General features: G+C 40.2%; 1 protein-coding gene across 1 annotated transcript in view; it reads right to left on the bottom strand.

The window, feature by feature from the left end:
- LOC308083721 (discoidin, CUB and LCCL domain-containing protein 1) overlaps positions 1–19,865 on the bottom strand; it is a 44,223-nt gene that overhangs the window by 4,477 nt on the left and 19,881 nt on the right. Inside the window, exons 4-14 of the mRNA XM_080426042.1 lie at positions 14,661–14,712; positions 13,885–13,957; positions 12,661–12,794; positions 11,957–11,994; positions 11,702–11,863; positions 10,827–10,939; positions 9,277–9,553; positions 7,597–7,707; positions 3,616–3,709; positions 1,734–1,774; positions 1,056–1,169 (exon numbers count right to left, since the gene is read on the bottom strand). Coding sequence (XP_080282168.1) covers positions 1,056–1,169; positions 1,734–1,774; positions 3,616–3,709; positions 7,597–7,707; positions 9,277–9,553; positions 10,827–10,939; positions 11,702–11,863; positions 11,957–11,994; positions 12,661–12,794; positions 13,885–13,957; positions 14,661–14,712 — 1,209 coding nt within the window. The remainder of the gene's footprint in view (positions 1–1,055; positions 1,170–1,733; positions 1,775–3,615; positions 3,710–7,596; positions 7,708–9,276; positions 9,554–10,826; positions 10,940–11,701; positions 11,864–11,956; positions 11,995–12,660; positions 12,795–13,884; positions 13,958–14,660; positions 14,713–19,865) is intronic.

Below are 19,865 nucleotides of genomic sequence, written 5' to 3'. Positions count from 1 at the left end.
ACCGACAGATTCAAACGCAGAGATGGATCTGTTCTTGAGAGATTAGGTCCTCAGTCATGCTCATGGGGGATTCACTTACTATTCACTGACTTCGTATTCACTTAGTATTCACTTAAAGGACGACTTCACCAATTTTCAACCTATCTTCATATAATTGGACCTCACTAGTGCTCATAATAAAATGGTACCATTTTTGTCACACCAAAAATAGCAGATCTACAAGCTTATAGAAAATGACACAGATGCGTTCCAGGTCTCAATGGGTTAAAATGGCAATACAAGAAATGCCATTCATAAAATCACTCTTAAAATGTTGACGTCCTCACGAGTATAGTAACTCAAACCTCTGTGAGTGTTTGTGTGTGTGTGTGTGTGTGTGTGTGTGTGTGTGTGTGTGTGTGTGTGTGTGTGTGTGTGTGTGTGTGTGTGTGTGTGTGTGTGTGTGTGTGTGTGTGTGTGTGTGTGTGTGCATTCTTACCTTTGAGAGACTGTGTGTGTGTGTGTGTGTTTGTTTGTGTGTGTGTGTGTGTGTGTGTGTGTGTGTGTGTGTGTGTGTGTGTGTGTGTGTGTGTGTGTGTGTGTGTGTGTGTGTGTGTGTGTGTGTGTGTGTGTGTGTGTGTGTGTGTGCTATACCTGCACCCAGTGATCTTGGTACATAGAAATTGATCTATTGAAGATTCTGACTTTCAAATTTACATATTTTTTGTTTTGATTGTATTGCTGTATTGTTGTATTATGCTTTCTGCTTTGGCAATGTAAACGTATGTTTTCTCATGCCAATAAAGCCCTTTGAATTGAATTGAATTGAAATTGAATTGTGTGTGTGTGTGTGTGTGTGTGAGAGAGCGCATTCTTACCTTTGAGAGGCTGTGTGTGGGTGTGTGTGTGTGTGTGTGCGTGTGCGTGTGCATTCTTACCTTTGAGAGGCGGTGCGTGTGTGTGTGTGTGTGTGTGTGTGTGTGTGTATGCGCGTGTGCATTCTTACCTTTGTGAGGCGGTGCGTGTGTGTGTGTGTGTGTGTGTGTGTGTGAGTGTGTGTGTGAGTGCATTCTTACCATTTAGAGGGGGTCTGGGCAGGCTGTCATGGACACCGCGCTCCAGAGGGTAGGAGATAAGCTCTGAGTGTGGGCAGGAGGAGAGACCCTTCCCCTGGAAACTCTGACAGCCAGCTACACACACACACACACACACACACACACACACACACACACACACACACACACACACACACACACACACACACACACACACAGTATTTAGCAGACGTTCTTCAGAGCGACTTAAAGGTAAACACAAGGTAATAGTAATCTTGATCATCATAGGTACCAAAACCAAACCAAGAACCTATCATCAGTCTAAACAGTATAATATAAAAAAGTATTTAATCTGTACATTGAAACTACACTCTATAGGATGCAGGTCTATAAATGAACCTGGCATTTGTCTGAATAACATGCTATCTATATTATATTTTAAACTTTGCTTAAGACTGCAAGGTCGTCAATGCTATGGCAAGTGCTAGGACGCACGAGCGCACACACACACACACACACACACACACACACACACACACACACACACACACACACACACACACACACACACACACACACACACACACACACACACACACACACACACACACACACACACACACACACACACACACACACACACACACACACACACACACACAGTGAAACCATTGGAATGCAGAGGAGTGCTTTGTTTACCTTTGGCTAAGGAATAAGTCTTCATCTGTACAGCCTGTTTCCTGAATGGAAAAGATGGAGTATGGATGTATTAAAATAATGTGTTTATTTATTGAACAGAACAGGGACAAAGCACAATGATTATATTTCACCAGACTGACTGAGTAGATCTGCTATTTTTGAATAAAAATAAAAATCGTGAAAATGTGTGCAAATCTTTGAATATATACATTTTTTTTACTCAAATCTTTGCTTCTGGGTGTCCCTGGAACAAATTATTTTGAGACGGGGGGTCAAATACAGTATATAACCTTAATGCAAATTCAATGATTTCTATGATAAATTTCTTCTTCTTTTTAAAGGATATTTTTTGGGGCTATTCTGCCTTTCTCATTGATAGTGTACAGTGGATGAAAGGAAACAGCGAGTACATTTACTCAAGTACTGTACTTGAGTAAATGAGGAACTTTTGAGGAATTTTTACCCATTTTACCCATGGAGTATTTCCCATTTTCACTACATCTCAGAGGCAAATATTGTACTTTTATTCCAGTACAATTATTTGACAGCTTTAGTTACTTTACAGATTTAGATTATTATCACAAAACATACATTAACCACTTCAGCCCTATATACATTTCGGCCATTTGAAAACAGCAGATCTACAAGCTCACAATGCGACGCATTGTGAGCTTGTAGATCTGCTGTTTTAAAAATTTGCCATTTGGATACATTTTGAACTTGTGACATGGAACATTCTGCATAATGAGTACTTTTACTTTTGTTACTTTAAGTATATTTTGGTGCCAATACTTTAGTACTTTTACTCAAGAGGGCTTTTTACATTTTGAATTCTGGACTTTTACTTGTAACAGACTATTTCTACACTGCAGTAGTGATACTTCTACTTCAGTCAAACATTTACTTTACGCCACTGCATGCAGCAACGATCGTCCGGAAGTGTATGGGTCATAATGTGTGGCGTTTGGGCAAGGGAGGACATTGGCGGAGGGCTTTGAGGGTGAATGTGTGGGTGTGCATGCGGATGAGGCTGTAGATGAGGTGGGTTTGAGTGGTAGTGGTAATGGGTTGCTAGGATTGGATGGCTTAGGGTTGAGGACAGAGTACAGCAACTTGCTATGGGCCTGGTCTTCAAGATACACCACAGCATTGGGATCCCCCTGTATTTGTCTAAATACTTCCTAAATGTTAATGAAGTCCACGATCATAACACCAGAGGCAGCTCCACAAATCATGTTCAACCCAGATTTGGCTCAACAAAGGGAATGAACTCGTTCTCATGCTATTCATCAAACATGTGGAATGCCCTACCAAAAGGAGTAAAGGAGTGTAAAACCCTACTCACCTTCAAAACTGCCCTAAAGATACACCTTCAGGAGGCTGCAATTCGAAAATGGCCCCTGTTTAAGTCTTAACCTACCCCCCCCCCCTACACCTAAAAAAATTAAAAAAAATAAAGTACAAAAGAAGAAAAATCTTTTTCTTCTTTTGTACATTTTTTTTTACATTTTTTTTGTACATTTTTTTTTTCTTCATACCAGTAACCTGTAAGCTGATTGTATGACATTCTGTATAGTAGTGTGTATATCTGTCTGTCTCTTATATGTCATCTTGATTTGTGTGCATGGGGTTCTCATCTTAAACAAGCTCAGTGCTTAATGAGTCTCCCAGTTTAGTAGACCTTGTATTGTGAATTTGTACTTCCAGGTACTGATGTTCTCATGTCTTACTAAATAAAGTAAATCATTCAATCAATCACTCGAACTCGCAATGCGCTGTCAGGCTACATTAGAGCCTAAGTGCCCGGACCGCTAGGCCAGCGGTCCGGGCCACTATGATGACCTCCTATGAATCAAAGACGTTGTGTTTGAGGTGAGATTACCTTCTCTTCCACCAGACTCCTGCCAACAGACAGCTGATGCACAGGACCAGCCCCAGGACCACGCCCACCGCTACTATCATTGGCTGACTGGAACCTGCAGGGGGGAACAGGCCGACCAATCAGAGCGCGGAGTCAGTCAGGCGACAGAGTAAACACTTCCTGCAGTCAGGAATGTGCTTTTATTGTAAGTAAAACTGTGTTGAAACGTGACACAGAGTCTTTCATCCTTTGTTCTGAAGGTGTTGTGACATTGTTCAAATAAGTGTCACAAAAGTTAAAATAAGGGTTTAATAAAGCTCTACATTATCAATAATTGCTGCACATTAATACCAATTTGATCCTATTAGTTGAGGCGTCACGCTGTGTAGGAGCGCTATGGACATGATATTCAAAGCACTTCAAAGTACTCATATTTTTTTACTTAAAGTTGTACAATGCAGAATCACAAATAACGATTTTTAGCAACCTCTGCTGGTCACTACCGTCACTGCATACAATTTCCCTAGTCCTCGATTACCCAGAATTCCATTCGTTTTCACCGGAAGCCGGAAGCGTTTCAAAAAGCGATCTTTTAATTGTTTTATACTATCTACGGATCGTTTCTCTTAGCCAGTGGAGCATTAGTTACCATGAGCTGTGCTTTCTTTTTCTGTTCTTTTTCGATCTTCCAATCCTACATTATCTTAAAATCAGCGTGAGGTTCCTTTTTGTTAATAGCGCGGTAGTTCCTGGCCAAACAGGAAACCGTTGCGGTAGTTCCTGAGGACGTCGGCCACGACGTCATGACGTTGGCCAGGAACGTCATTTTCCCGGGAAAGTCCCCCCCGTACACTTTCAATAGAAAATATATAAATAAAAGGCTTCCGGGGGTGAAATTCAAGGAGTGGGTGTTGTGAAACTTTTGCCACTCGCAAAAGATATACAATTTAACTTTAGTTTTGTTGAAAACGTTACCTAGTATTACTTTAAGTAAAAGTATCAATACTGCAATATAGAAATAGTCTGTTAAAAAAAAAAATAAGTAAGTAAAAGTACAAAAGTATTGGCATCAAAATGTACTTCAAGTACCAAAAGTAAAAGTACTCATTATGCAGAATATCCCATTTCAAGTTTACAAATATATTAAACATCATTTGAAAATAGCTGATCTACAAGCTCACAATGCGTCGCGATGCGACGCATTGTGAGCTTGTAGATCAGCTATTTTCAAATGGCCGAAATGTATATATATGTCACAGGTAGATTGGCATTCCAGGTAGATTGGAAGTGGAGCGCTTGTTTTTAGGCTCGGGGCGGGGCTGCGATGCGAGGACGACGACAACACAACATGAATATACATACTTACTGGCCTCAGTGGCGCACTTCGAAAATCATTGGACTCCCCATCCACTACCACTGGGAGTCTGGGTTTGACTCCCGCTCGGGACATTACTTTTTCAAACAACCGCGGACTATTTTTTTTCGCCGATAAAGTATAGTTTTGGACCATGACGGAGGCGAGCCGGCTCAGGAGACCTTGAGGCCAAGGAGTCGCGCCCGAGCGCCTCCAGGCGCGAGTGCCCGCGACGACCGGCCGATGGTCTCCTAGTCGACTAAGCGCCGTCCGAGTTATGTACCGATAGGCACAGAATAGTAAATGATGTTGTGGGGACTGCGTTTGCCCCGCTATGGTTTGCCCCAACTGCCACTCACTGCACTAACATAGCCCGCCAGCCCCGCCTCCTCAGTCTCGCCCCCTTGTTCGCGGGTGTGTGCGCGCGCGCGTGCATGTGCGCGTATGCGTGTGTGCGTGCTCGTTTGTGTGCGTGTGCATGCGTGTGTGTGTGGTGTGGGACTCATGTGTGGCTTGCATTGCCCTCTGGCGTTGGTTCTACAGAATTGCCTGGGGGGCGGACGGGCGGTGAAAACAAGCGCTTATTTTCCATTCTACCTGGAATGCCAATCTACCTGTAACATATATATATATATATATATATATATATATATATATATATATATATATATATATATAGGGCTGAAGTGGTTAATGTAGGTTTTGTAATAATAGTCAAAATCTACAAAGTAACTAGTAACTCAAGTTTTCAAATAATTGTAGTGGAGTAAAAGTACAATATTTGCCTCTGAAATGTAGTGGAGTAGGAGTAAAAGTATTGGAAATTGGAAATACTCGAGTGAAGTAAAAATTCCTCAAAAGTGTACTTAAGTACAGTACTTGAGTAAATGTACTTAGGTACTTAGTTACTTTACACCACTGCCCCTAATGCAGATACGTACTGTAGTTCTAGAAGGTTAACACAGATACGTACTGTAGTTCTAGAAGGTTAACACAGATATGTACTGAAGTTACAGAAGGTTAACACAGATACGTACTGTAGTTCTAGAAGGTTAACACAGATATGTACTGAAGTTACAGAAGGTTAACACAGATATGTACTGAAGTTACAGAAGGTTAACACAGATACGTACTGTAGTTCTAGAAGGTTAACACAGATATGTACTGAAGTTACAGAAGGTTAACACAGGTACGTACTGAAGTCTAAAGCGCCGGTAGAGAAAAAAAAAGACGAAAAAAAAAAAAAACGAAATATATATATATAAAAAAATAAGTCGATAGCTGAAAAGTGGGGGGACACAGAGGACCGTGTGACCCCCCCTCCGGCGCCTATGACTGTAGTTATAGAAGGTTAACACAGATACGTACTGTAGTTATAGAAGGTTAACACAGATATGTACTGAAGTCCTAGAAGGTTAACACAGATACGTACTGAAGTCCTAGAAGGTTAACACAGATACGTACTGAAGTTCTAGAAGGTTAACACAGATACATACTGTAGTTATAGAAGGTTAACACAGATACGTACTGAAGTTCTAGAAGGTTAACACAGATACGTACTGAAGTTATAGAAGGTTAACACAGATACATACTGTAGTTATAGAAGGTTAACACAGATACGTACTGTAGTTATAGAAGGTTAACACAGATACGTACTGAAGTCCTAGAAGGTTAACACAGATACGTACTGAAGTTCTAGAAGGTTAACACAGATACGTACTGAAGTTCTAGAAGGTTAACACAGATACGTACTGTAGTTATAGAAGGTTAACACAGATACGTACTGAAGTTCTAGAAGGTTAACACAGATACGTACTGTAGTTATAGAAGGTTAACACAGATACGTACTGTAGTTATAGAAGGTTAACACAGATACGTACTGAAGTTCTAGAAGGTTAACACAGATACGTACTGAAGTTATAGAAGGTTAACACAGATACGTACTGTAGTTATAGAAGGTTAACACAGATACGTACTGAAGTTCTAGAAGGTTAACACAGATACGTACTGTAGTTCTAGAAGGTTAACACAGATACGTACTGAAGTTATAGAAGGTTAACACAGATACGTACTGTAGTTATAGAAGGTTAACACAGATACATACTGTAGTTATAGAAGGTTAACACAGATACGTACTGTAGTTATAGAAGGTTAACACAGATACATACTGTAGTTATAGAAGGTTAACACAGATACGTACTGAAGTTATAGAAGGTTAACACAGATACATACTGTAGTTATAGAAGGTTAACACAGATACATACTGTAGTTATAGAAGGTTAACACAGATACATACTGTAGTTATAGAAGGTTAACACAGATACATACTGTAGTTATAGAAGGTTAACACAGATACGTACTGTAGTTATAGAAGGTTAACACAGATATGTACTGTAGTTATAGAAGGTTAACACAGATACGTACTGAAGTTATAGAAGGTTAACACAGATACATACTGTAGTTATAGAAGGTTAACACAGATACATACTGTAGTTATAGAAGGTTAACACAGATACGTACTGAAGTTATAGAAGGTTAACACAGATACATACTGTAGTTATAGAAGGTTAACACAGATACATACTGTAGTTATAGAAGGTTAACACAGATACGTACTGTAGTTATAGAAGGTTAACACAGATACGTACTGAGGCTGGTGTCCCTCACCACGATGGGACCCCCTGTGGGCGGGGGGGTGGGGGGGGAGGTGTTGGGGGGCCGCGCGGTGCTGCTGATGTTACCTCTGAGCGGGGGAGTGTCTGGAAACACAGTCACACAGACAGGACGTGATGTTAATACATTTAGACCTGTTGTAACTTATACGTTGTTATACCTTTCAATCCAGGCGCCACCTCTGTGTCTCATAATCATTAGATGTTGCTATACATATAGCAACATCATTTTTTATTATTTTTTTAATAAGAATTTGAACGTTTTCAGAAAACTAGAAGGCGTTTTTAAAATCGTACATACATTAACCACTTCAGCCCTATATACCTTTCGGCCATTTGAAAAGAGCAGATCTACAAGCTCACAATGCGTCAGGATGCATCCGTTCTGTCATGTTGTAGGGTCAGTGGTTCACAAACCTTATAGCTCCAGACCCAAAAGGAGTTGCCTGCAGACCCAAACTAGTGAAAATAGCAGATCTACAAGCTCTACTACTTCTTAAACGTTTAAAATATATATACATAATATATATTTGATTTTTTTTAAATGTTATTTATGAAATACATTTGAAAAAAAATTGGAATTGTTTTTAATTGATGAAAAGTTGGGACTTTTTTTGTTTCAACAATTTTTTTAATCTTTAGATAAAAAGAAGAAAGATATTTCGTCAACAAATATAAAACTAGAGTAAAATGTTAGTGAGGGATCTAGTGGAGAAGAGATCCAGTAGAACTAAAAGACAAGTTATGTTTGGTTGCGCTGAGGTGTTGCGCTCTGAAAATAGCAGATCTACAAGCTCACAACGCGTCGCGCTGCGACGCGTTGTGAGCTTGTAGATCTGCTATTTTCAGCACGCCACCAAGTGTAAAATCAGGCATTACGACGCCATCAAGCCACCACCAAAATACATTTTAGTCGACTAAATTAACTGTAGATTTAGTCGACTAAAACTAGACTAAAAGTAAAAACAATTCAGGTGACTAAAATATGACTAAAACTACATCAAAATTTGCTGTCAAAATCAACAGTGCTCTAGATCAGTGTTTATCAACCTTTTTTGTGCCAAGGCACACCTGGCATAGCCAAAAAATCCCAGGGCACACCTAGATATACAGTATATATATATATATATACATATATATATATAATTATATATATATATATATATATATATATATATATAATTATATATATATATACGGTATATCTATATACACACACTAGGGGTGTGCCGACTAATTTCACGAAACGATACGATATTGGGCTCACAACTTCGATACGATTTCGATACGATACGATACGCACTTTTTTATCATGAAAACATATGGGGGAGAAAAAAGCAAATGCAAACAAATAATTATGTTTTTGCATTATTCAGACATACAAACTTGTAGCTTTTCAGCTTCCACTAGCCGTTTTGAATCCAAATAGGGCAATAGTGTGACACCTGACCCGAAAAAAACAGCATGTTGTCACCCTTTTCACCTCGGGGCTGTTTGCATGCCTGATTATTATTATTGTTTAAAATAAAAAATAAAAAAAACGGCGCGGCACACCTCAGCAGTAGCCCCGGCCCAAAATTGGGACGTTTGCCAGGGTTGATATACACTGCTCTAGAGATAAAGCAGGTTGACGGGCGGGTGTTTGATGCTGCTCACCCCCTGCTGAGCGTGGTCTGGGCGTGGCCCTGGTGGGGGGCGGGGTGATGATGACCCTGTTGGGGGGGGGTGTGGTGAACCTGCTGGGTGGTGGGGGGGGTGCCAGCCTGCCCACGGGGCAGCCCAGCAGCTGGAGGAGCCCCGGCGGCGGGCGGCGGCGGCGGCGGGCGGCGGAGCCGTGCCAGGCCAGAGGCTGCAGGCGGACGAAGCGAGCCACCACCGGAGGAAACAGGCTGTTCAGCACCTTCAGGTGACCGTCTGCATGGGCCTCAAACACCTGGGGAACAAGCACATGTATTCAAGTACAGTACTTAAGTACAATTTTGAGGTATTTTTGGGCGGTGAAACCGCCCCTATAAGTGAGATTTGGAAAAATGTACATTTTCCTGCGCTGTGATCTGGGCCCAGGAAATTAGTAGAATTATCCAGCACTGTGATTGGCCAATCACAGCCTATTCAGGACTGTGATTGGCCAGTGTCACATGACACATGTGCATAGCCCTATATAAGAAACCATAACTTGAAAAAAACCAAAATTTGGTTTTTTTCAAGTTATGGTTTTGTCCATCATAAAGAGTGTTTCAATAAATGTATTTATCTTTTGTACATGATTGATCGACTCCATTCAGTATTGTGATTAGCTAGCAAGACACCGCCCACTTCACACAGGGTGTGATTTTTTACTTTACTTGAGTATTTCCAATTTTCAATACTTTTACTTCTACTCCACTACACCTCAGAGGCAAATATTGTACTTTTACTCCACTACAATTATTTGTAAACTTTAGTTACTAGTTACTTTGCAGATATCAATTATTACAAAACATACATTAATCCCTTTAGTCCTATTTTATACCTATAGGCTATTTGAAAATAGCCGATCTACAAGCTCACAACGCGTCGCATCGCGACGTGTTGTGAGCTTGTAGATCTGCTATTTTCAAACATTTTAGTACTTTTACTTTTGGTACTTTAAGTATCTTTTGATGCCAATACTTTTGTACTTTAACTCAAGTAACATTTTGAACACAGGCCTTTTACTTGTAACAGAGTATTTTTTATATTGCTTTACTTAAGGAGGGCAAAGTTACTCATTGACAGTCTATACGATACCTCATAAAACACACACACACACACACACACACACACACACACACACACACACACACACACACACACACACACACACACACACACACACACACACACACACACACACACACACACACACACACACACACACGTTTTCAAATGTATAAAATGTATAAAAACAGTTAGAAAATAGCAGATCTACAAGTAGAAATATATACAGGGCTGAAGCTATTTAACACTAGCCTGGTAAACCCTCCCTCCGGAAATCTCATTTCCATTTGATTCCTGAAATAAAATACAAATGAGATTTCTGGAGGGAGGGTTTACCAGGCTAATTTAACACTGTTACTGAACAAACACTCTATAGTAATGATTACTATCACAATATAGAGCTGTAACTTTATAACAGTAAAAAAAGTTAACGTAAACGTAAACTTGATGTACAGTATGTAAACTACCTTCGTTTCTTTACTGGGGGCGTCTTTGTAGACCTTCCATGTCTTTCTGTCTTTGCTGAACAGCAGACTGTAGGATTCTATGTAGAAGTCTGCTGAACCCTCTGTTATTATACCTGAGGACAGAAAAAACATTTCGGTCAGTAAGTCCTACCATTACAACGCTGGTGAGTGGAGAACACTGGGTTGACCCTTTCAATTCCGGAACGCATCTGTGTCATTTTTAGATTGCTTTGGCTATACAAAAATAGCAGATCTACAAGCTCATAGCGCGGCACCGAGTGCCGCGCTATGAGCTTGTAGATCTGCTATTTTTTAAATATTTTGTTCCCCCCAGAAGCAAAGATTTCAGTTATAAATGTTCACTTTAAAAAAAAATCTCTCTCTCTATATATATATATATATTCAAAGATTTGCAAAACTTTTCACAAATTTTCTAAAATAGCAGATCTACAAGCTATGAGCTTGTATATCTGCTATTTTTTAATAGCCAAAGAAATCCAACATGACAGAGATGCGTCCCCGGATTCAATGGGTTAATATGTTATCAATTTGACTTTTAAGATAAGTAACACAAAGTTATTTATGACTGTCGGTATACCTGACATTACTACTGGTCATTTTCCAAAATTAATTTCATATTATATGAACATGAACTGGCAAAGACTTGAAGATTGCGTTATGAAACATGCAATACAACACACTAAATGTCAACGCACAATTATCGTTTCTGAAAAGTCCAGGTGAAAATAGTCCATGGAGAAACCATCATCACCACTGGCCAATCACAGCGGGTTTTGCACTAGAACTGCGGTGGGATCCATAACAACGCAGCAGGCTATAACAGAACAGGATATGAGGTCATGATTTGGACTAACCTGTTATAATGTATTTATCTGCCAGCTCCAGCACTGTGCTGTCTGTCGGGAACTGAGCGAGGGAGTCTGTGTTCTGGGGGGAGCGGTGGAGCGTGGGACCCGTTTCCTCCCAGAGAGAAGAGGAGGAATTCAAACCAGCAGCAGACAGTTTGTTGTTGCATTCTGTTGAAGAGAGAGAGAGAGAGGAGAGGCTCTCACAGAACTCTACAGTAGTAGAGCCACACATATATTTGATCCGTTTGATCATTTCTGTACCTTGTTTGAAGAGCAGCTTCTTTTCAGACAGTGATCCCCTGCCAAAAAAATAAAATAAAATAAAATACAGGACAGCAAAGATAGTCACTACTGGTATTTAGGGATGGACAATATTATCGATTTCGCGATATATCGCGATATTTAATTTCGCGATACTGTATCGATATTCCAGGCCGTCATATCGTGATAAAAAAATAATAATATATATATATATATTTTTTTTGCTTTTTCAGATACAGGCTTTATGAAAAAACATTCGAAAAACCTGTCACTGATCTGCAGCTACTCAATATGTAGTGTATATATATACAATATGTAGTTGTGATATATGTATATATCGCAATATATTGCAATATGTATCGTATCGCAATATATCTTAATATCGCAATATATCGCAATAATATCGTAATAAATGGCAATATGTATCGTATCGCAATATATCGTGATATAATCGTATCGTGACCCAAGTATCGTGATACGTATCGTATCGTGAGATTCTTGCCATCCCTACTAGTAATCCTACTTCCAGAAACTCAGGTAAGACATGGAAGTTACAGAGTGATCATTGTATTTATTTATTTTACTAGGCCCGTTGGGATCTCCATGTGGGCATAGAAGGGATACAGACAGACAGACAGACAGACAGACAGACAGACAGACAGACAGACAGACAGACAGACAGACAGACCAGCAGGCGTACGTACATCTTGGACAGGACCCCGTTGGCGAAGGCAGACTCGTACCGCGTCAGGCTCCGCCCTCGGCTGACGGTGACTCGTCCTCCCATGCCGTCCGATGTGACCCCGGCGTGCAGCGAGGCCTTACACAGCAGAGAGGTCTGCATGGGGACACAATGATACTTTAACTACTACTACCACAATGATCCTTTAACTACTACTACTACTACTACTACTACTACTACCACCGATGTGACCCCATGCAGCGAGGCCTTACACAGCAGAGAGGTCTGCATGGGGACACAATGATACTTTAACTACTACTACCACAATGATACTTTAACTACTACTACCACAATGATACTTTAACTACTACTACTACTACTACTACTACTACTACTACTGCTACTGCTACTGCTACTGCTACTACTACTACTACTACTACTACTACTACTACTACCGATGTGACCCCAGGCCTTACACAGCAGAGAGGTCTGCATGGGGACACAATGATACTTTAATTCAGAGGTGACGCAACTTTGATGATGGAGAGGGCCACTATGTTTCCACACTCACTCCAGAGGGACACATTGCATATACTGTCGGGCAATTCTATGTCACATGGCACCGAGCCAGACGGCATATACGGTATAAGTGATGTTCAGTGGTGGAAAGTAACTGAGTACATTTACTCAAGTACTGTACTTAAAATGTTGATGTACTTTTACTTTACCGGAGCATTTCCAATTTTCTGTACTTTTACTTCTACTCCACTACAATCTCAGAGCCAAATATTGTACTTTTTTACTCCACTACAATTATTTGAAAACTTTAGTTACTTTGTAGAATTCTAATTATTATTACAAAATATTACATATTACATTAACCACTTCAGCCCTAAATACATTTTGGCCATTTGAAAATAGCCGATCTACAAGCTCACAACGCGTCGCGATGCGACGCGTTGTGAGCTTGTAGATCTGCTATTTTCTAAATATTTTTTTATACATTTGAAAACTTGTGAAATGGGGACACTCTGCATAATGACTACTTTCTACTTTTTGGTACCAGTACTTTTACTCCAACTTAAATTCCGGACTTTGACTTGTAAACAGAGTATTTCTACATCGCAGTATTGATACTTTTACTTGAGTAAAACATGTGAATACTTTATTTCCACCACTGGTGATGATGCTGCTGATGTAAGAGTCTGGCAGGGAGCCAGACACAGACGGTATAAGTGGTACTTACGTCTCTGTAGCCCTGCTCAGAGTGTCCCCAGATGTCACCACTCACGTTCCTACAGCCGGCGGGACAGTACACACTGTAAACAAACAGGACAGTACACACTGTAAACACACAGTACACACTGTAAACAAACAGTACACACTGTAAACACACAGTACACACTGTAAACAAACAGTACACACTGTAAACAAACAGTACACACTGTAAACAAACAGTACACACTGTAAACAAACAGGACAGTACACACTGTAAACAAACAGTACACACTGTAAACAAACAGGACAGTACACACTGTAAACAAACAGGACAGTACACACTGTAAACAAACAGTACACACTGTAAAAAAAAAGGACAGTACACACTGTAAACAAACAGGACAGTACACACTGTAAACAAGCAGTACACACTGTAAACAAACAGGACAGTACACACTGTAAACAAACAGGACAGTACACACTGTAAACAAACAGTACACACTGTAAACAAACAGTACACACTGTAAACAAACAGGACAGTACACACTGTAAACAAACAGGACAGTACACACTGTAAACAAACAGTACACACTGTAAACAAACAGGACAGTACACACTGTAAACAAACAGGACAGTACACACTGTAAACAAACAGGACAGTACACATTGTCTACAAGATCGTAGCGCGGCACTCGGTACCACGGTATGAGCTTGTAGATCTGCTATTTTTGAATAGCCCGAATGATAAAATAATGGCTAAACTGACACATTCTGCATTCCCGCCGAATGAACGGATTGACTGACCTGAAATGCTGTGGAATAAAATGTGATCCTCGATGCAGACAAGAGATGAGATCTGGAGAGAGAGAGAATAAAACAGGACAAACGTTAGAGAATGATGTCAAACCTTCAGAAATAACGGTGCGCTCTGGTGAGTAAGGGGTGGAATTGGCTAACAATGAGGTACAACCAGAACTACCCCCCACACACGCACACGCACGCACACACACACACACACACACACACGACACACACACACACACACGTTTGTAACTTTGTATTACTATACTTGTGTGCCATCGACATCAACACTTAAATACCATTTATTTACGTTTCTACCATTTTTAACTCAAACCCGAAAGCCGCAAACACCCTATAACCGCAAACTGCGCAAAGCCAAAAAATATTTTTGGCTTTGTGCAGTATAAATCAAGCATAATTGTAATAACTCCATCGATAAACCCTAAACATAACGTCTAAATGTCTAATCCTAACTCTCAACCCCAACCTGAATATTTTCCTACGTGTAAGGCTTAAGCCTAAACTCTAAAAGCATAAAAAACATCAATTGACTGAGTGAGGACACGGAAAAAAATTCCTCACAGTCACACAATGTCTATTCCTCAAATTCTACTATACTGGGTACTAAGTACAGTAACAGTAATACCAAGTAGTACACACATTACACACATGACACACATTACACACATTACACACATTACACACCACACTTACGCCAGCAGACATGCTGCTGTACAGCGTCTACACTTGTACAGGCACTCATCATCATCATCATCAGTGTAGATGTGATGTGACTACGTTCTTTGTCAGTGTCTCTGTGCCTCTCTGGGTGTTCACAGTCACACAGAGGAAGAAGGGCCTCGTTGTTGGGTCATCGTGTCGTGTTTTTAACCCATTAAGACCGGGAACGCATCGGTGTCATTTTCATAGATTTATTTGGGCTATTCCAAAAAAATTGCAGATCTACAAGCTCATAGCCTAGATCTGCTATTTCTTTTGAAAAGAAAATGTGAAGATTTGTGCAAATATTTGAATATTTGAACATTTGTAACTCAAATCTTTGCATCTGGGGGGGTCCCTGGAACAACATATTTTGAGATAGGGGGGTCCACAGACAAATGCATATATATTTTGGGTGGTCCTTGACATGAAAAGGTTTCACTGATATAAAGCAACAGGATAGGATTTAGACGACATTTGTAGAATCCCCAAAGAAGCAAAGATTTGAGTTACAAATGTTCACAAAAAAAAAAATCACATTTTCTTTTCAAAAGAAATAGCATATCTAGGCTATGAGCTTGTAGATCTGCTATTTGTCTTTAAAAAAAAAAATATATATATATATATATATATATATTCAAAGATTTGCACAAATTCTTCATGATTTATCCAAAAAAAAAATCAGATCTACAAGCTTGTAGCGCGGCACTCGGTGCCGCGCTACAAGCTTGTAGATCTGCTATTTTTGAATAGCCCCAAATAAATCTAAAAATGACACGGTATTGCGTTCCAGGTCTTAATGGGTTAACAGAGGGCCGATTTATGTGCCTGGCCGCGGCTCCGGCTCCGCGGCTCCGGGCGCTACGCTAAGAGCTAATTCATTCCATAAACAACCCGTTACAAAACAGGAAGCCAGGATGCGTACAGGAACACTCCAGCACGTTTACAGGGAAAAGGGGGATTTTTGTATATACGGATATTGTCGCTGTTCGGGAAGAAACCTCTTATCTCTGTGTTTTAACTTATTGTGTGTTTTTCATGAATTAAATGCCTACTTCTTACATGGGCAACTGGCGGACCGGGGGCCACATGCGGCCCCCACCTTCACTTAATGCGGCCCGCAGGTTAATATCAGAATAGTGATATATTATTGATTTCAGCTGTTATGATTCCAAACATGCAAACATGACCCTCTTTAATGACTTCAGTCTATATTAGTAGCTTAATGACTAGTATTAACATTCTATTGTCTTTTTTTATGGCCAATGTATTTGTATTGAAGTTCATAAAGTTGACAGTATAACTAAATGCATTTGAAATTAAATAAAAAATTTACTTTTCAGGATTCCAATTCAAAAATAGTAAAAAAATAAATAATAATCTGGATTCCAATTCAATAATAGCAAAAATAGCCGATCTACAAGCACAAAACGCGTCGCAATGCGACGTGTTTTGAGCTTGTAGATCTGCTATTTTTGTTACTTTTGTGCGATATAGAATAGTGGCCTCGCCCCTCTCCATCATCAAAGTTGCATCATCCCACCCCACCCCTGTCCACAGCCACACCCCCACCGTATATATAAATGAACAGAAGTGCACGCCCACAATTCAGTCTAAACACATCCCACAAACGGACAGGGTGTTTCTTTGAGAGTGTTACACACACACTCTCAAAATTGTTAAAGTCAAAGTGGTTACAATAAGTGTAGTCTTTGGGTTTTATGAAAAGTATTAACCAGAGCTTTACATTGGATTCATTGGAACAACAGTTATTTGTAGTTATATTATCATAATCATATTATCATTCAAATCTTGGTGTTTTGCCAATTATTTGGGGGCCCACTGCATCCTCACAGGCCCACAGGTTGAGAACCACTGAACTCTACAGCTTGCCTTGCTTTCCTACCTCAAATAATAACGTCTCATTTACTCTCCATGAACCTCTACTCTGTCCACATTCTGGGTCTAGATGCTTAGTTCATCACAAGCAAGCATTGAGCCGTTTCTGTGTGCGTGTGTGTGTGTGTGTGTGTGTGTGTGTGTGTGTGTGTGTGTGTGTCTCTGTTCAACCCAGAAGGACAAGGAGCTGAACAAACACTCCAGAGGACAGATAGGGACGCAGCATGCATGTCAATGAGCACTCACACATGCACACAAACATACATACATGCACACACACACACGCACGCACGCGTGTGTGTGTGTGTGTGTGTGTGTGTCAGCGCTGCACACACAAAACTACAGTTTACACGTGAACGCACATATTAAAGACCATTCAGATTAGTTCTAGTTACACTGACGTTACTAGTAGAGCCGACCGATGCTAGATGTGTTTGTTGAGAGAGTCCTACATCACACACACATTACTGAGGTTTGGATACCATGAGTCCTACATCACACATTACTGATTATTCTAATCTATTTGCAAAACTAAGATCTGATTAAAGTTTCTACTTGATAAGATTACACTTGTGGGCAAACAAATAGAAATATATTTTTCAATATATGAAAAGAAAATGTAACTTAAAGCGGCGCTATGTAACTTTTTTTATGAATACATTTAAATGTTGTCCAATCTGTATGATAGAGTATGTTAATACAATATAACTTATATAATTGGGGTGGTTGTATTTTGTCTCTCTGCTCTTCTGTTGAGACATTTAGATGGTGTCAAAGGTCACGTCCCACCTAGACACAGGATCTGACACGAATGTTGACCTGATGGTCGAGATTCAAAGTTATCCCCTGAGCAAGCAGGCAGGCTCAAGGCAGGCAGGCGCAGTGGCGCACCATTAGCTCAATGGTAAATAATGTCAACACTTGCGCAGGAAAACTGGGTTCAAATCAGGGCTAGAGGATCAAATAATTGAATCTTTTATAAATGTGCAAAGTCTCTTTTGTGTGAGAGTGTGTCTGCTATTTTTGAACATTTTTGAAAACTAACATCGACTGCATAATGGCCAATATCAATGTCATAAAAGAACCCGCCAAAACGACATATCAAGTTCAGCTCTAGACGAGTGCCGCGCGCCATGAGCTTGTAGATCTGCTATTTTTGAAAAATATTGAAAGTTTGTGCAAATCTTTGAATATATATTTATATATAAAACATTTGAACTCTGATCTGTGCTTATGGGGGGTCCCTGGAACAACATATTTTGAGATGGGGGTCCACGGCCAAATACATGTCCTTGACATGGAAAAGTTGGAGAACCACTGATATTATAGCAACATACGTTTAAAAAAAAAAAAAAACTGTTAGGATTTATAAGACATTTGTAGAACACATTCAAAGATTTGCACAAACTTTCACGATTAAAAAAAAAATAGAAGATCTACAAGCTCATAGCGCGGCAGTCTATGAGCTTGTAGATCTGCTATTTTCTAATAGCCAAATAAATCTAAAGTGACACACAGACGCGTTCCTGTATTGAATGTGTTAAATAGGATTTCCAGCAGCACGCCGTGTGGACGGATCCCTCATTCCATGTATCAGCTGAGCTCAGTGCTGTGTCAGAGCAGGAATGACGTTCCATCCACAGCCACGGCTCAGCGGTAATAATGACTGTTTATGGATGCTCAGCGTTCTGGCTGAGCAGCAGCATGTGGTGTGAAAGCAAAACGTCGGTAACAAACACCACTAGTCCTCCTGCTCTTCCGTGACGGTGTGTGTGTGTGTGTGTGTGTGTGTGTGTGTGTGTGTGTGTGTGTGTGTGTGTGTGTGTGTGTGTGTGTGTGTGTGTGTGTGTGTGTGTGTGTGTGTGTGTGTGTGTGTGTGTGTGTGTGTGTGTGTGTGTGAGCACTACAACAAAAAAAAACATGTAATCAGTCCGTCTCAAACATGGTCCCAAACACTGCTTACATCAGTTAGGAGGATCAGGGACTCTCTCACTGGGTTGTTTACAACAACATGTCTCATGGATAATGCTGCTCAATCACGTCTCAGCTGCTACATGACACACTATAATATATCCTCACTGTCTGGCAGAAAAGCTTGTATGTTACTTTTCAGGAAATGCAAAAAAAGTGGACAGTGTTATAGAGCACCAAAGTCTGACATAATTTACACATCCTACCTGGTTTGCGGTTTTCCAGCCCCATTCTGAATCCCCATAGACGTATTTAATATCGCGTCAAACAAGAACTGTGTTCCAAAAATAAACAAATGATCCCGTTGGTTTGACTCTTATGGATATGAAGCATCAACTGACGGTGAGAAAACGATAATGTTACTACCGCCAAATTAGTTACATTTTTGCCAGAAACAGACTGTATCAAATATAAGTGACTGACTATCATAAACGATACAGAGCCTCCTCCCTGACAATATCGCAGAGACAGAGAGTTTGTTTATTTTTGGACCACAATTCTTATACGAGACGAACCAATGTTATTTCTCCATAGAGAAATGACTTTACGAACCAGAGGATGAACAAGTGACGTCAGGACTTCTGTACTCTATATGTGTGGCGGCAGTGGTTCAGGGGT

Source organism: Gymnoscopelus braueri (assembly GCF_963280865.1).
Source record: "Gymnoscopelus braueri genome assembly, chromosome: 4".
NCBI classification, from domain to species: domain Eukaryota; kingdom Metazoa; phylum Chordata; class Actinopteri; order Myctophiformes; family Myctophidae; genus Gymnoscopelus; species Gymnoscopelus braueri.
Note: the sequence above shows the minus strand (reverse complement) of the source record. Positions and strands in the feature narration are given on the sequence as shown.